At 46.2% G+C, this 18,908-nt stretch overlaps 1 protein-coding gene across 1 annotated transcript in view; it reads left to right on the top strand.

Moving 5' to 3' along the window:
• igfn1 (immunoglobulin like and fibronectin type III domain containing 1) overlaps positions 1-16,311 on the top strand; it is a 70,670-nt gene extending 54,359 nt beyond the window's left edge. Inside the window, exons 19-24 of the mRNA XM_033042166.1 lie at positions 1,067-1,369; positions 7,626-7,714; positions 8,613-8,805; positions 11,901-12,200; positions 13,682-14,008; positions 15,455-16,311. Of these exons, the coding sequence (XP_032898057.1) occupies positions 1,067-1,369; positions 7,626-7,714; positions 8,613-8,805; positions 11,901-12,200; positions 13,682-14,008; positions 15,455-15,459 (1,217 nt within the window). The 3' untranslated portion in view covers positions 15,460-16,311. The remainder of the gene's footprint in view (positions 1-1,066; positions 1,370-7,625; positions 7,715-8,612; positions 8,806-11,900; positions 12,201-13,681; positions 14,009-15,454) is intronic.
• The last annotated feature ends 2,597 nt before the right edge of the window (positions 16,312-18,908 follow it).

Genomic DNA, 18,908 nt, shown 5'->3' with positions numbered 1-18,908 from the left:
CCTACACACACACCAGGGACAATTTACAATTACACCAAGCCAATTGACCTACAAACCTGTACGTCTTTGGAGTGTGGGTGGAAACCAAAGATCTTGGAGAGCGGTCACGGGGAGAATGTACAAACTCTGTACAGCCAGCACCTGTGGTTGGTATCGAACCCAGGTCTCTGATGATGCAAGTGCTGTAAGGCAGCAACTCCACCGCTTTGCCACCAAGCTGCACTGATGTCAAGCTGGGGCAGATAGATTGTGATGAAAATCCAAAGGAGCTTTGAGGATATAGATGGGCTACAAAGAAGTAAGGACAGGGAAGATGGAACTACAATGTTGAAAAATTGGTGTTGACGACCGATGTGAGGAGTAGGCCAATAGGAGAGGGACCGGGGTATTGCCTCCAGCAACTTTGAGGTCGGCTGCAGGAGGCATCCCCAGGACACGGAGGCAGTTAGGTAAGGTGAGAGATGTCAGTTCGTGGGCTGAGCCAGTTGAGGGCAACGAAGGAGGTCCATCAGCTGCCTGGGCCTTACTTGGATCGGGAGCAGCTCCAGCTCATCGAGCTCGTGGACTGGACTTTGGGTTTGTGTAAATGGCGCCAACACATGACAACTCAACCATATGTGAGTTATGCAAAAAGAATTTCACTGTGCAGTGCACACATGATGATAAAGAACCAATGATTCATTCAAATAATCTATTTTGCGTTTAGATTTTCAACATTTGTCAGGCATGCAGCAACTGTTGTTAAATGCTTATGAGTTCATTGTGTTAGAACTATACCTTCATTATTTCATGTTATAGGAGCAGAATTAGGCCATTCAGCCCATCAAGTCTACTCCACCTTTCAATCATGGCTGATCTATCTTTCCCTCTCAAGTCCATTCACCTGCCTTCTCTTCATAACCCCCAACACCCGTATTAATCAAGAATCTGTCAATCTCCCCCTAAAAGAAAATATCCATTGACTTGGCCTCCACAGCCTTCTGTGGCAATTAATTCTACAGAGTCACCACCCCATGACTAACAAAATTGTTCCTCATCTCCTTTCTATGTTTCCTTCCACGTACAGAGCTGCCTGGTGCTGTGAGAGACCTCGAGGTGACAGATTCCACCCACTCAACCATTACTCTAGCCTGGACTCCACCAATATACCAGGGCAATGAAGCGGCAAAAGGTTACATAGTTGAAATGAAATCTTCTGGAAGTACAACCTGGACCAGGTGCAACACTGTTCCTGTTGGATTAACTTCATATACCATGAAAAATCTAAAGGCAATGGGGATGTATTTTTTACGTGTGAGAGCAGTCAACGATGGAGGATTGGGGGAGCCTTTAGAATTAGACAATTATGTCCTTGCTATGCCGCCACCAGGTAATTATATTTCTAATCCACATAAGTGCCGAGAATTATTAAGCATGTTTGGTATGCACGATATTACTGAAAGTCTTACAGCATGGAAACAGGCCTTTCCACCCACCACATTCATCCATATCGGTAACGTCTTCCAGCAATTGGCCCATAGGCATTTAAGTGCTTGTCTTGACACTTCTTAAATGCTGTCAACAACTCCACTTCCAGGATGAGGGGTGATCTGATGCAGGTGTATACAGTAACATCATGAGGAATAGATTGGGTGGATTCACTCTTGCCCAGAGTGGGGGAATCGAGAACCAGAGGGCATAGGTTTAAGGTGAAGTGGGAAAGATTTTATCGGAATCTTAGGGTTTAACTTTTTCACGCAAAGGGTGGTGGGTGTATGGAACGAGTTGCTGGAGGAGGTCGTTAAGGCAGGGACTATCGCAATATTTAAGGATCAATTAGACTGGTACGTGGATAGTACAGGTTTAAAGAGATATGGGCCAACGCAAGCAAGTGGGACTAGTGTAGGTGGGATATGTTGGTCGGTGTGGGCAAGTTGGGCTAAAGAGCCTGTTTCCACACTGTATGACTCTATTCTTTCAGGTATTCTTCCAGGTATTCGCCACTCACCAATTGTAAAAGCTCCCTCCTCTAAATCTCTTACAGTTTACCCTACAACTAGGTCCTCTAGTCTTCTCCTCTCTCTCATCTGGCAAGAAGTATGGAAGTGCAAAAATGCACACGTCCAGATTCAGGGACAGTTTCTTCCCAGTTTTTATTAGGCAACTGAACCATCCTATCACCAACCAGAAAGCGGTCCTGAGCTACCATCTACCTCATTGGAGACCATCAGATTATCCTTAATTAGATGTTACTGGACTTTATCTTGCACTAAACGTTATTCCCTTTGTCCTGTATCTGTACATTGTGGACAGCTCGATTGTAATCATGGTCTTTCCGCTGACTGGATAGAATGCAACAAAAAGCTTTTCAATGTACCTCGGTACACGTGATAATAAACTAAATGAAACTAAAGTCTTATTTATTTCTGATATGGGAAAAACAAAAGTTTCCAACGTCCACCCGAGCCGTATTCCTCACAACTTCACAAAATACAATCACGACCCATTTTAACCTGTCCTACTGTCGTGAAAACAGACTCAGCCTTTCCAATTTCTCTTCATAACTGAAATGTTCCATCCCTGCCAACCTCCTTGGATCCATTCACCAATGTTGGTTAAATTATTCAGATATCGACTTTATTTCCATTGGAAACTACTCCACTCACTCCATATGTCTTTTGTTGTTTCAATATCTACATTAATGGTTCTTGCTAGAAGTACCAAGTATCCAGGGTGGACAATCAGATCTTTAGTCCCAGGGTGGAAATGTCCAACACTGGAGGGCATAGCCATGAGATGATAGGGGGAGATGTGTGGGGCATGTCGTTTACACAGAGCAGAGGGTGGGCCTGGATCACATTGCCAGCAGGGTGATGGTGGTAGCAGATATAATGGTGTTTTTTGAGAAGCTTTTAAAGTGGCACATGGAAGTACAGGGAAGAGAGGGATATGGATCCGGTAAAAGCTGACGATATCGGATTAACTTGGACTCTGAAGATTACCAGAATCTGAAGAAGGGTCTCGACCCGAAACATCACCTATTCTTTTTTTTCCAGAGATGCAGTCTGGCCCTCTGAGTTACTCCAGCATTTTGTGCCTATCTTCAGATTAACTTGGCATCAGGTTCGGCACAAACATTGTGGGCCAAAGGGCCCATTCCTGTGCTGTACTGTTCTATGTTCATGGTCGCTAGACTTGGGTGCATGTAAATATCAATCATAACTTCCGGAAACGGGGTCCGGAAGTGGCGGCGCTGTCCTGGCAGCAGCGGCTCGCCTGTAGTCCGTTTGTTTTTACTTTTTTGTGTTGTTTTTTTTTCGTTTTGTCTAGTTAAGTTTTTGGTTTTTAGGTTGTGTTTATGTGGAGGGGGGGGGGGGGGTGGTGGGGGGTTGAAACGGGGCTTGCTGTCTCTCCCTTCGGGGGAATGCGACTTTTTTGTCGTATCCCCCTTCTCTGCCTCCGTCTGCGCTGAGGCCTAATGGCAGAGCTGGCGACCTCGAGACTCCGGAGGCAGAGCCAGTCAGGACTTGCCCTGGGCTCGCTCCCATGAGGGCGGTCCGGCTCGGGGCTGGAACGGCGCTCCCGTGAGGGGCTGTGACGCTCCCGTGAGGGCGGCCTGGCGCGGGGCTGAGACTCTCCCATGAAGGGCTGTGGCGCTCCCGTCGGGGCGGCCCAGCTCGAGGGTGGAATGGCGCTCCCGTCGGAGCGGCCCAGCTCCAGGGAGGTACGGTGCTCCCGTCGGAGCGGCCCAGCTCGAAGGAGGTACGGCGCTCCCTTCGGAGCGGCCCAGCTCGAGGGTGGAACGGCGCTCTCGTCGGAGCGGCCCAGCTCGAGGGAGGTACGGCGCTCCCGTCGGAGCGGCCCAGCTCGAGGGTGGAATTGCGCTCCCGTCGGAGCGGCCCAGCTCGAGGGAGGAACGGCACTCACGTGAGGGCGATCCGGCTCGGGGCTGGAACGGTGCTCCGGTGGCTGGGACGGCGTTCTGGCGGCGGTTGTAGATCAGTGCATGCTCCTTTAACATAGTGACCTCACCACTACTAACCACTCCCCATTGTCTCCTGTATAATTGTAGCTTCCCCGCCTCTAGCTCGCTCTCTAGTCCCAGTGATGACCACGGACAGCTAGAGCACAATGTGTGTAGTGACTAAATAAAGATACTTGGTAAGAGACTTTGTGTGTCGGAACAAAACTTTTACATGGTGTCAGAAGTGGGATTGTCACATAGGGCAGTAAATTTGGTCATGAGACATACCGGGTCGTGGCGGTCTTCAGGAGGGACGAATTCGAACGCCGCATAATGTTCCATAGCCTCCGGACCAGCCAAGTTGAGGAGTAGGTGAGCCTGTACCACAGGAGTGGCACCAGGATGAGCGATAGCGATGTAATGTTCATAGTCGCGCTGGAAGACAGTCCAGCGGTGCACGATGTCCGCGTCAAACACGAGCTTGTCAGGACGACGGCACGAGTTAGCCATAGTAAAATGCAATGGTGGGGAAACATCTGGGAGAAACAAATAATAAAATAAAACCGATAAACAGGAGACGCAAGTCTACCGCGCTGACACCATGAACGGGGGTAAGTTCATACCCGACCTCAGCGAACTGAGTGCCCCTCTGAGGGAGCTAATCAAAAAGGACAATGCCTGGGTCTGGCTACCGCATCACCAGTCGGCATTCGTAGCCCTGAAGTCCAGGCTCGCTCGCACCCCGACTTTAACGTATTTTGACCTGAACAGGCCAATCGTCCTCGCCTGCGATGCATCTCGGTTCGGACTCGGTGCTGCCTGCCTGCAGCTCCAGGACGATCGGCAGCTGCCTGTTTCCTATGCCTCTCGCACCATGACCCCTGCTGAGCAGCGCTACGCTCAGATCGAGAAGGAGCTCCTTGCCGTGGTTTTCGCATGCTCCAAATTCAAAGACTACATTCTGGGCAACACTTTCACCATTGAAACTGACCACCAGCCGCTGGTTTCTATCTTGAACAAGCCTATCCATGTGGCCTCTTCACGTTTGCAGCGGATGATGCTGCAGCTCCAACGATTTACTTTCAACATTGTGTACCGCAAGGGCAAGGAGATGTTCGTGGCCGACACACTGTCCCGTGCGCCGCTCCCTTCCGTTGCCCGCCATCCATACGAATCGTCTGACCTGATGGTACTGAACGTTAACATTGTTCCCTCTTGGCAGATGCAGTCCCTGGTCGAACACACTGCCGCTGATCCTGCCCTACAACAGCTTGCGGGCGTCATCCGCCGTGGCTGGCCTGACCGACGCTCTTCCCTACCGGCCGGTGCCGTGCCCTACTTCCTGGTTCGGGACGAATTGGTGCTGCACAGCGGCGTGGTGGTGAAGGGTCACAAGGTCGTGGTGCCGGACGCTCTGCGTGACCACTACTACCAAACCGCACACAGCGGTCACCCCGGCCGGGGTGGAGGCCACTTTGTCCCAGGCCCAAGCTCAGTTTTTCTGGCCTGGCATGATTCCGGAGATTCGTGACAGGGTCTCCGCCTGTGCTGCCTGCAACAGCCTACTGCCTCATCAACGACGCCAACCACTCATGCAGCAGCCGGCTCCAGAGCTGCCGTGGATGGCTGTCGCCACTGACATTTTCAAATGGCGTGGCAAACACTTCCTGGTCCTGGTGGACTCCTACTCCAGCTGGTTCGAGGTGGACCAGCTGCCTTCCCTCACGTCTGTTGCCGTCATCGGGAAGCTTCGCCGCCACTTTTCTACCTTTGGTTCCCCGGTGACTCTCCAATCCGACAACGGCGGACAGTTTTCCAGCGCAGAGTTCGCCGCTTTCGCCGCCCTATGGAACTTTCGCCACATCACCAGCAGCCCCGAGTACCCGCAAAGCAACGGCCTTGCGGAGCGCGCTGTCCGCAGTGCCTAGGAGCTGCTGGAACATTGTCGTCTGTCCCATTCGGACTTCTATCTTGCCCTCCTCAACCTCCGCAACATTTCCCGGGACCCCGCACTTGGTTCGCCTGCCCAGCGCCTCATGTCCCGCACCACTAGACCCCCTCTCCCGGTTTCTCAGCAATCTCTAACGCCCGCTGTCCGCAGCCCTGCCGCTGTCCAGGAGCGCATCATCGAGAAACAGGTCATCCAAAAGCGCTCCTTTGATAAATCTTCCCGACTACTTCCCCGTCTGTTCCCAGGCCAGGTTGTCCGGATGATGTCCACCTCCGGTCATCACCGGCTGGCCGTTGTCGTTGGCAATGCCGACTCTCCCCGGTCCTACCTGGTTAATTACGAGGGCACCGTGTACCGTCGGACACGCCAGCACCTGCTGCTTGTCAACGAGCCTGCTCCGCCTCCCGCGGACCCGTATTCGCCGCCTGTCCATTCCCCGCCGCCTGTCCAGTCCCCACCGCCAGTCCATTCACCGCCGCCTGCGACTCCTCCTGCCCCTGTCACTCCTCGCATGCCACGAACCCTTCCCTCTCAGCTCATGGTGCCCAGCACCCACGGTCCCCCTTCTCCTCCTTCACCTGCTGTGGAGCCCGTTCCTTCGCCTCGTTCTCCTCCTCCCCCTGGGCGTTCGTCTCCCGGTTCCCCTATCTCTGTCCCTGCCCCCGTTCCTGTAGCTCCTGCGGTGGAAGGGGAAGGCGGGTTGCGCACCCGCTCTGGGCGTTTGGTCAAGCCGCCTGTCCGGTACGGAGTGGGCGAGTAGTCTGCTTCATAATGTTTTCCAACTGTTTCTGGTTTGCCTCTAGCGTATGAGCCGTGGTCGCTTTGTTTCCAAGAGAAAGGATGTAGATCAGTGCATGCTCCTTTAACATAGTGACCTCACCACTACTAACCACTCCCCATTGTCTCCTGTATAATTGTAGCTTCCCCGCCTCTAGCTCGCTCTCTAGTCCCAGTGATGACCACGGACAGCTAGAGCACAATGTGTGTAGTGACTAAATAGAGATACTTGGTAAGAGACTTTGTGTGTCGGAACAAAGCCTTTTACAGCGGTGACCTGAGTCCGGGGTTCAGCCGCGGGCCAGCGGCTGCGTCCGCTGGACTGGAGGGCGGCAGCTTCGACCACCCCAGGCCGCGGTGTTTGAGCCGGCCCGTTCGCGGGGTTCGGTGAGCCGCGGGACTGTTTGTGCCATCGCCCGGTGGGGTATCGCCTCAGCGCAGAGGGAGAAGAGGAGGGAAGAGACTGCAGCCCTAAGATTTTTGCCTCCACCACAGTGAGGAGGTGCTTGGAGGACTCACTGTGGTGGATGTTAATTTGTGTTTATTGTTGTTTATTATTGTATTATTGTATGTATGACTGCAGGCACGAAATTTCGTTCAGACCGTAAGGTCTGAATGACAATAAAGGTAATTCTAACAATTCTAATTCTAAATTCTTCTAACTTGATGGATCAGAACAAAAATTAATATCTGCTGTTTGAATGCACCAGAGACCAACTGTTAATTACAAACAAGAAGAGCAACTGGTGAAAATCATCTACAGAGTATCTACGGAGGGAAATGGACCATTAGCATTTCAGGATGAGAGCCTTCATCTGGACTGAAAATGTTGTGAGGAAGTAGTCAGTCTACCTGTTACATTGTGATGTTTAAAGCTGAATGGTCAGTAAAATGTTCCTTGGGCATCTCTTTTGATTCCTCGGATTAATACCTTGTCTCTTTCTTATATTTCAGTGACCCCCAAGTTTAGAATGGATGAAACTTTTAAAAGTTTTATGATCATCAAAGAAGGAAACTCACTTCAAGTCCAGATGCCTTTTCAAGTGAGTCGTCAAGAGTGTTTTATGAATGAAATGACATTCTTACTTGCAGCAGTACAACAGAATGTCTAAACACATACATACATACACACATACATACACACATACATACATAGAAGATAGACACAAGATGCTGGAGTAAGTGGGAACGGCAGCATCTCTGGGGAGAAGGAATGGGTGACGTTTCGGATCGAGACCCTTCTTCGGACTGATACACAGGGAGGGGGGGGGCACTCGGGTGGGGACGGGACAGCGCCGGAGACCCGGCCGGGATCGATCCTGGCTGAGGATGAGGCGCAGGTCTGTGCCACGTCTCCCTCCTCCAATCACCGCACTCTATCCTCAGTCCCACTCCTCCCTCCTCCAATCATCGCGCTGAATCATCATGTCCTGCCCCCATTGCCTGCTGACCGACGTCTCTCTCATCCAATTGGTGCCCTCGATCAGCAGTCCCATCTCCACTGTCTCGCGGAAAGCGGAGATTTTATAATCCGGATCACAAAAACTTGAGGGGGATGTCCCCCACCTCTCAAAACATGGGGGGGGCGTATCCCCTCTGGCCCCCCCCCCCGGGTTTCCCGCCTCTGCCCATGATGGACTGGGCAGTGTCCACTGCTTTTTGCAGTGTTCTTCCCTCCTGGACGTTCAAGTTGCCGAACCAGGCCATGATGCAAACAGCCAATATGCTCTCTAATCTACACCTGTAGAAGTTCAAGAGAATCCTCTCTGATATACCGAATCTCCACAACCATCTCAGGAAATAGATGCAATTGATGGGGTTTCCTTATATTTGAGATGTAATAATTGATTATAATAATGAACGCACCTTACCTAATTATGTAATTTCTTTCTATTTTAATCATAATTTGCAGGTTTAATGATGCTTTTATGTTTATTTTAGGCATCACCTTTTCCTGAAATAATTTGGGTCAAAGATGGATTACCATTGTCAAAACATGCAACAGTGACTAATACCAATGCTGGCACGCAGCTTTTTATTTCAGCATGCCAAAGATCTGACTCTGGAATTTATTCCATAATACTTAAGAATGCTTTTGGACAAGATTCATTTAGCTTTGAGATAAGAGCTACAGGTATTTATTTAGCTTAGTTCACATTCATTGTTACATTTGAAAACGAAAGGGCCTCCATTTACATCAATAAATTATAGAACATGATTTTAGAGTTAATTCCACAATCTCTAGATGTAGCAATCCATTTTGTAACTAATAGCTACTTTCAAACCCTGTTTGCTATTGTTGTTTAGGGAATTGCGGTAATCAATTTATCTTTAGCAAAGTTTGGCTGGCACTGTTGCGCAGCAGTAGAGTTGCTGCCTTGCAGCGCCAGAGACCCAGGTTCGATCCTGACACCGGTGCTGACTGGATGGAGTTTGCAGGTTTTCCATGTGCCCGCATGGGTTTTCTCCAGGTGCTCCGGTTTCCTCCCACATTCCAAAGACGTGCAGGTTTCTAAGTTAATTGGTTTCTATAAATTGTCCCTAGTGTGTAGGATAGAACTAGTGTGTGGGATGATCGCTGGTCGGCGCAGTCTCGCGGGGCCGAAGTGCCGTTTTCCACGCTGTATCTCTAAATTAAATGAAAAGGTATAGCATGTATTAACAGGATGAGTGAAAACAAGTTGCATTTACTTGGTACACAAAAATGCTGGAGAAACTCAGCGGGTGCAGCAGCATCTATGGAGCGAAGGAAATAGGCAACGTTTCGGGCCGAAACCCTTATCTTTTAACCTAGTAAAAAAAAAATTCCAAGGCACTTTCGCAGGATGTACAAAGATGTTGTCAAGGGGATTGTGGAGATATGGAGTTAAAAAGCTTGTCCAACTAAGCCTGGTGTTCACTACCATAAGTGCCATTCTTCTGGAGGAATCTGCTCACAAGGTGGCACCATTTTAGAATGTACACTGCACTTGTTCCACCCTCCTGCCTCCCACCTGGTTGTGATGGACCTCCTCAACATACATGCCACACAGCAAAATCAGACAATGTTTTAATTTGATTCTCTTAAAATGTTGTTACTTTTTCTGCCTTTATATAGAATTGTTTACTCATGTGTTTAATTAACGCAGCCCAAATAATGTATTGCAAAAAAATAATCTTTTTTCTAATTGTGTCAATTCAGAGGTTCAGAGAAACTCGATTTTTAAAAGGGATTTTAGACTCTAGAGATGCAGCGTGGAAGCAGGCCCTTCGGCCCACCAACCAGCGATTACCCCGTACACTAACCTACACACACGAGGAACAATTTTGCATTTTTTAAACAACCTATCAAAGCTAATTAACCTACAAGCCTGTCCGTCTTTGCAGTGTGGGAGGAGACCTGAGCACCCGGAAATAACCCTTGCAGTCACAGGAAGAATGTACAAACTCCATGCAGACTGCACACATAGTGAGGATTGAACCCGGGTCTCTGGCGTAGTAAAGCAGCAACCCTACCGTTGCGCCACTGTGCCGCTCCATGCATAAATGCAAAACTATTTCTAATTGCATTAGAGTACAATAATATGTTACTTGGTTCATCAAAGCAAAGCACAGATTTAGAAGTTAGAAAGCACCTTTTAGTGTGTTTGCATCCACATAAATCATTTAAATTTGAAAGCCTCCTCCAAGGCCTGCAAATGAGGGCAATTAGTGAGCATTTCCATTGTTAATTGATTCATCCTGGAGAATTAGCCATTTGCATGGGCTTCACTCCAATGCAGCATAGGTTACAGCCAGACAGTGCGAAAACAGGACCTTCGGCCAAACTTGCCCGTGCTGACCAACATACCCCATATACACGTCCCACCTGCCTGCCCATATGCCTCTAAACCTATCCTATCCATAAGTTGTGGTTGACAACAATTAATTGTGTGTAAAATTCAGGAATCTTTTGTATGTTATGCAGGTAATAATTCTGAATTGTTTATCAAAATTTTAAAAAATCAATAGAATGTATACTCCCAATCAATACAAAATATATTAATTTGTGATAACACTAAGCTACTTTATTTGAATTAAAAGAATAGATTGGGGCTTATCTTAACTTTCTTGTGTCTGTTAGTAATGAGGGTTAGAGATACAACCTGTACAGAATTTGTCTGTTCTCTCCGTAACCGCGTGGCTTTTCCCCGGGTGCTCCGCTTTCCTCACACACTCCAAAGACATGCAGGTTTGTAGTTGAATTGGCTTCAGTAAAAATTGTAAACTCTTCCCTAGAATGTAGGATAGTGCTAATGTACAGGGATCGCTGGTCGGGGCGGACGGACGAGGGCTTGTTTCCACACTGTATCACCAAACCAAACCGAACTGAACCAAACCAATTTTTATTGGACACTAGACCAACTGGCGGGTCCCTGTCACACTGGAGGCCTGGTCCCTCAACTGAATATTCCACCACTCACCCATAGCCCCCACGGGAGGCCTGGTCCCACAACGCAACCCGTTCCCCAAGGCAATATTCCACCACTCACCCGTTCCCCCAACAGGAGGCCTGGTCCCACAATGCAACGCGTTCCCCAAAGCAATATTCCACCACTCACCCATTTCCCCAAGGCAACCCGTTCCCCCAACACAATATTCCACCTCTGCTCAGGGGCTGCTCATTTTGCCTTATTCAGTGTACTGTGACTTTAAAATATTGAAAAAATGCACCCTCCCTCCATGCTGCCAGGAATATACTTGATACTTGCTAAAAACTTGCTGGAAGAACTGAGTGTTCCTCGATTGCAACTTTGTTGTAACTTTGTTGCAATCTGGGCCAGCAAGGAATTAGGTGCTAAATTTGTCTTAAACTTGAATTTCTAAAGTTAAACATTATGAATAACTTGAGAAATATAGCATCAATCTGAACAAAACATGACACAGACCACCAGGGGACAATGGGAGTTAAGGGCCTGTCCCACTACGAGCTAATTCAAGATTTCTCCCAAGTTTCCCCTGATTCGGACTCGGAGAACTACGGTAATAGCCGCTCGTAGGTATTCAGGGCTCTCATGGATGGCCTGGTCCTCAACATGGATGGATGGATGGATGGACGGATGGATGGACGGACGGATGGACGGACGGACGGACGGACGGGTGGATGGGTGGGTGGGTGGGTGGGTGGATGGGTGGATGGATAAATGAATGATTAGAACACTCAAATTATTTCTGCACATCAATAACTCTCCGGTTTCCATTATTCTGCAGCGATCCCCAAACCTCCTGGTCCATTGACACTGAATGATAATGTCCCCAACACTGTGACAGTTTCTTGGGAATCATCCACAGATGAGCTTCTTGATGATCATCTGCATTATGTCGTCATGAAAAGAGATTCAGGCAGACCAACGTGGCACACCGTGGGGGATAACATCTTCAACAATAAGTTTACAGTCTTAAATATTATTCCAGGCCGTAAATACTACTTCAAGGTCCTGGCAAAAAATGACATGGGTTGCAGTGAACCTTCAGACACACAGGAGCCATGGTGTGTTGCAAAGCAGAAAGGTGGGTGATCTTTTCAGGTTGTTGCAAGCTGTAATAACGGACTCCTAACACAAAGTTGCCAGGTTTAAATTACATTGTTCGGCACTTAAAGCTTATGATTTTAAAGACTTACATTTTGAAGACAAAACATGTCAGAGTAACTCAGCGGGTCGGGCAATGTCTGTGGAGAACATGGATAGGTGATATTTCAGGTCGGGACCCTTTGGACTGATTGTGGGGGAGCGGGAAAGAAGGCTATGAGAGAGGAGCGGAGGACAGATCCTGGATGGTAATAGGTAAAGATAGACACAAAATGCTGGAGTAACTCAGCTGGGCGGGCAGCATCTCTGGATTGAAGGGAATGGGTGACATTTCTGATGGAGACCCTTCTTCAGAAATCCAGAGATGCCGCCTGTCCCGCTGAGTTACTCCAGCATTTTTGTGTCTATCTTCGGTGTAAACCAGCATCTGCAGTTCCTTCCTGCATGGTACTAGGTGAGCTGGGGGAGAGGGGGTTGATTGGCAGATTGTTGGACAAAAGCCTGGGATGAAAAGACAGGTGTCAGCTCAAAACATAAAGCGGTGTGAATTGTGTAACTCCAGTGTAGAAAGTTGTGAATTGTGTAACCATTGGAAGGGATGCAGGGGGAGGGGAGAAAGTGGTGTAAGATCAGCCAGGTTTCAAGGGAGGGGAGGGGAAGAAAGGGAGAAGAGGGGGTCTAGTGGGAGAAAAGGGAGGGGCAAGAGTTTGTGTTTTAGTTACCTAAAATTAGCGTAATCTAATACAGTAGAGAATTACTTCCTGTTTTGTACCATATTTCTGGGCAGCATGGTGGCGCAGCAGTAGAGTTGCTACCTTACAGCGCCAGAGAGCAGGGTTCAATCCTGACTACGGATGCTGTCTGTGCGGAGTTTGTATGTTCTCCCCCTGACCTGGGTGGGTTTTCTCCAGGAGCACTGGTTTCCTCCCACATTCCAAATACACACAGGTTTGTGGGTTAATTGGCTTGGTAAAATTAAAAATTGTCTCTAGTGTGTAGGATAGTGTAAGTGTGTGTGGATCGCTGGTCGGTACCCACACATTAACATTACCCTACACACACTGGGGACAATTTTACATTCATCCAATTTTACCAAGCCAATTAACTGTACATCTAATTAACTGTACGTCTTTGGATTGTGGGAGGAAACCGAGGATCCTGTCGAAAACCCACGCAAGTCAAGTCATGATTGAACGCAGGTCTCTGGCGCCGTAAGGCAGTAGCTCTACCGCTGCACCACCGTGCCACCCAGTTTAATTTAGTTTAACTTGGCATCATGGCATAGACACTGTGGGACGAAGGGCCTAAGCCTGCGCAGTACTGTTCTACAGTATGTTCTATGTTCTTGCTGTACTCTTCTATGTTCCATGTTCTAATTTCCAGATCTTCGATTCTATGAAATGATTACAGCAGTGGCAGAGTTTGTAAATGTTCAGGTTTATGATCTCTTTCTTCTTGCAGATCATATTGCTTTAAAAGTCCCAAACAAGAAGGGCGTAAACAACATGAGTGCCCCTCAATTTACTGTGAAGTTGAAGACGCACATTGCAACCCCTGGATCTGATGTTTGTATGAGCTGCTCTGTTAAAGGGCACCCACCACCCAATGTGACCTGGTTCAAAAATAATACTTATATCGGGAACTATGCAAACTTCTGGTCGACAAATGTCTGTGGGGTGTGTTCCCTTTGCATCTTTAATGCAAGCCCAAGAGAAAATGGAGAATACATGGTTATGGCAGAGAATTCTGCTGGGAAAGCTACCTGTTCCACCAGGTTAACCATCAGAGGTAAACACAGGGATTTCACATTTTAATTACATATGTGTGTGGCTTGAGTTCATGGAAGATAATATACAGAGATACAGCTTGGAAACAGTCCCTTCATTCCACTGAGTCCACACCGACCATGGATCACCCATTCATCCCACTTTTCATCCACTCCCTCCACACTAGCGGCAATTTACAGAGGCCAGTGGACCTACAAACCCGCACACCTTTGAACCTGGAGGAAACACAGTTGGTCACATGGAAACCTTGCAAACTCCACACAGACAGCACCCGATGTGCTTAGCAACTGGGAGATCACGTAGGCCAAGGCGGACTGAGCAAACACTTCCCCCTCCCATTCTCATACGGACCATTCTGTCCTGGGCCTCCTCCACTGTCAGATTTCTCTAACTTCAAGTGACCCTGCTTTTGCTCTCTCTCTATCCCTCCCCCACCCTAGTTCTCCTACTAGTTTCATTGTCCTGATTAATTTTACTGGTTGCTTGCTTCATTGCCACATTCCCCTCAGCCAACATTGAACCATTCTACATTTCCTTGATCATTGTCTGCTTTGATCTGTCACATTGCCAGCCAATCTAAGAGCTTCATTTATTTTGTGTTGTAGCCTGTGGAGAGGAAATAATTTGATTACATTTCCATTCTCCCCATCAGAATAGAATGCCATAATCCCATAATTAGGTTAAGACAATATAATATATACTGACACTGTAACATAACAGCCTCGGAGGCTCAGACGGATATTGGCCAAGTGAGGGGAAGTGTGACTAGTGTAAATGGGGCATCATAGTTGTAATGGGCAAGTTGGGCTGAAATGACTGTGTCTGCACTACATTAATCTATGACCCTGTGGCATTATATCATACATGAACGTTATTTCAGTGCAGATTTATGAGTTTTGCCAAATAATTAGTTTTGGTTGCCACTTTCATAGTTTCTTCCCAGCTGTTATCAGGCAATTAAACCATTCTACCAACACCCCAATAGCAGTCCTAAACTACTATCTGCCTCATTGGAGACCCTCAAACTATCTTTGATCAGACTTTACTGGCTTTATCTTGCACTAAACGTTATTCACATTATTTGCTTTATCAGTTCAGTTTCAGTTTAGTTTATTGTTACGTGTACCGAGGAACAGTGAAACACTTTTGTTGTGTGCTAGCCAGTCAGCAGAAAGACAATACATAATTACAATTGAGCCATTTACTGTGTACAGATACATGATATTTGTACATTGTGGATGGCTGGATTGTAATCATGCGTTGTCTTTCTGCTGACTGGTTAGCACGCAACAAAAGCTTTTCACTGTACCTCGGTACATGTGACAATAAACTATACGCAATATCATACATGGTTTATTTCAATACACCAATATTTTAATATACAGGTACTGATGTAGGTGAATAATAAAGACGCAAAAACAAATATTGTTTCACTTTTGCTTTACAGAATGAAGCAACTTTACAAAGAGTTTTTGCATTTATGGATAAGCAACCTGGATGGAAAAAAAACATTAGCTCGTGTCATTACCACTGAATCACTTCAGATGCATTGTGAGTTTGAATGTTGATTCATCTTCAAAAAAACACAAAGAATAGGCAGAGCAAAAGTAAATTACCCTGGGAGAATTGTTAAGTCTGCATTTAACCTGATTGCCAAACTTTGTTCTGCGTTTTGTTGTGGCATCATTTGATTTATAGATTATTTGTTGTTTTATAGAGAGTTGCTCAGAGTTGTTCTATATTCCAATAAATGATACATGTATTTCATTTTCAGTAGTGTCAAGTTGGCAAAAGTAAATGTCATTACTGCTCACTAATGCTTCCTTTATGCTGTGCACTGCCATTTCCATGATTTATCGTGTTTTTTCAAACTAGAAATATATGCAGACCTACACTGGAGAATACTTAATGACATTTTGCCACATTGAATGCTCAAGTTCACTGTATTTATAAAGCCGGAAATTTAGCCTTCAGCCATAAACTAGCCATTTCATCTCACTAGATCATCAGTTAAAAAGAAGGCAGTTCCTTTTTCTTGGGCCGTGTTGACTACTGATATTGTCTTTATTTGCATGAAGAGGGCAAATATAAATACAAAAGGCAAAGTAGTGAAAATGTACTCAGACTATAGGGAAATATATGTTTATGTTGAGTTGTGGTGTGCAAATTGCTCTAACAAGTCTACGAAGAGCAATTATGATGAGGAAATATTCCTTTCAATTTAAATTCTGCTGTTACACTACAATTGTAATGTTCTTGATTTCTCTTTGGTGAATCATATAAATAAAACATTTAAAACTACTTGATGTCCATGACCCATACAATATTTTAAATTTGTATCACATTTCACAAATACTAATTGTTTTATATTAAAATGATACATGTAAGCTGCCCATTAGTTTACGTTAACATTTGGGTACAAATCGTGTAATACTGTGACGTTTTAGGTAGAGCAGCTTGCATCTGGACTGTGCCTGATACTCAGAATGTTTATAGCTTCAAAGACAGTTAATGACAGTTTCTGAAAATAATCCATGAAGTGCAATATAATTAATAAAAACAGAAGCAGGAATGGACAAATTGTTCGCTTGTCCTTCCTTATCCATTCAATAAGATCATGTCTAATCTTTTATTCCAATGCCATTTTTCGATATTATACTCATGTCCCTTGATTCCATTGCTGTGCAAAAATGCATCCATATTTGTGTTGCCTATACTCAATATCAGTCTCCACAGCTGCTTTGGGTTGAGAATCAAAGGATTCATAACTGGCTGTGTGAAGATTTGTGTCTCTCTCATCCATCATTTATTGCTGACTTTGACTGTGATTGGTGGTTCACAATGCCAGAGCCAGGAGGAACTACCCTGCATCCATCCCACTGAACCACTTGACAAGTATCAATGAGATCATCTCTCCTTCTCCTAAACTGCAAGAAGACCCAGTGTGCTTAATCTTTCCTTAAAGGACAATCCTGGCCATTATTCCAGGAAACAATCCAGAGATCCTTCATTACACTTGCACTTTGCAAATTTATTTTTCTTGCAGTGGGGAAGCCAGACCTGCACACAATATTGCAGGTGCCTTATCTAATTGCAGTAAGACATATTTATTTTTGTACTAAATTCTCTTACAATAAAGGCCAAATACCATCTGTGTTTCCAATTGTTTTACCTGCATATTAAGCTTCAGTGATTTATATACAGAGATTTATGCTTTCCTTTGCAATCTCCCACCGTTAAAAAACTACTCTGCCTTTCTATTTCTTCGACTAGAGAAAATGACTCACATTCTCACATTATAATCCAACTTCCAGGTCCTCAAGCATTCACAGGGTGTAGGCTTAAGGTGAGAGGGAAGAGAATTAAGAGGGACCTCGGAGGCAACTTTTTCACTCAGAGTGTAGTTTGCATCTGGAATGACCTGCTAGAGGAAGTGAGAGAAGTAGATACAATTCTGATCACAACTTTCAAAAGACATCTGGACAGATATATGTACAGGTACGCAAAATTGCTGGGGAAACTCAGCGGGTGCAGCAGCATCTATGGAGCGAAGGGAATAGGCGACGTTTCGGGCCGAAACCCTTCTTCAGACTGTATGGACAGGCAGGGTTCAAGAATCAAGTGTGCTTTATTGTCATTTGTCCCAATAAGAATAATGGAATTCTTACTTGCAGCAGCACAACAGAATATGTAAACATTGTAAGTTTAGTTTAGAGATACAGCATGGAAACAGGCCCTTCAGCCCACCGGGTCCACGCCGACCAGCGATCCCTGCACATTAACAGCATCCTACACACACCAGGGACAATTTAGACTTATACCAAGCCAATTAACCTACAAAACTGTACGTCTTTGGAGTGTGGGAGGAAACCGAAGATCTCATGGGGATAATGTGCAAGCTCCATACAGACAGCACCCGTAATCAGGATCGAACCCGGGTCTCCGGCACTGCAAGCGCTGTAAGGCAGCAACTCCACTGTGCAACCATTCACCCTGATGCAAAAAGACGAAACCAACTCCCCCAAGTCTATATATTTGAGAGCTTATTTGGAGGTTGTAAGGTTTAGTGACCTGATGGCTGTAGGGAAAAAGGACAAAGATAGATATAAAATGTTGCAGAAAATCAGCGGATCAGACAGCATCTCTGGAGAAAAGGAATAGGTGATGTTTCAGGTTGAGACCCTTCTTCAGACTAAGAAGCTGTTCCTGAACCTGGAATGGTTTAAAGGGATATGGGGCAAATGCAAGCAAATGGATCTCCCTCAGAATGCCAAATTGTTTAGTGTGGATAAGGTGGGCCGAAGGGTCTGTTTCCATAGTGTATAGCTCGATTACACTGTTCTTCATGCATTGATTCTAACATTGCAAAGCCCATGTTAGCAATACAGCATATTTGTTACGTTGATTTAACTCTGTATAAAATCGTGAGAGAAATAGATCGGGTAATTACACAGAATCTCTTGCCCAAAGTTGGAGGAATCATGAACCAGAGGGCATAGGTTTTTAGGTGAAGGGGAAAAGATTTAATAGAATTCTGAAGGGTAACATTTTTACACAAAAGGAGGTGGGTGTGTAGAACGAGTTGCCGGAGAAGATAGTTGAGGCAGGGACTATCACAATATTTAAGAAACATTTAGGCAGATACAACATTTAAGAAAACTATCGCAATGTTTTTAAAACATTTAGACAGGTACATGGATAGGCTAGGTTTGGAGGGAGGTACACACAATTGCTGGGGAAACTCAGCGGGTGCAGCAGCATCTATGGAGCGAAGGAAATAGATGGGACATGTTGGCCGGTGTGGGCAAGTTGGGCCGAAAGACTTGTTTCCACGCTGTATGACTATATAAGTGTATTTTACTCAGTCTTTCCACCACAATTCCTAATGCAGCATAAGAGTT

This window comes from Amblyraja radiata, chromosome 24, assembly GCF_010909765.2.
Source record: "Amblyraja radiata isolate CabotCenter1 chromosome 24, sAmbRad1.1.pri, whole genome shotgun sequence".
Classification (NCBI taxonomy): domain Eukaryota; kingdom Metazoa; phylum Chordata; class Chondrichthyes; order Rajiformes; family Rajidae; genus Amblyraja; species Amblyraja radiata.
Note: the sequence above shows the minus strand (reverse complement) of the source record. Positions and strands in the feature narration are given on the sequence as shown.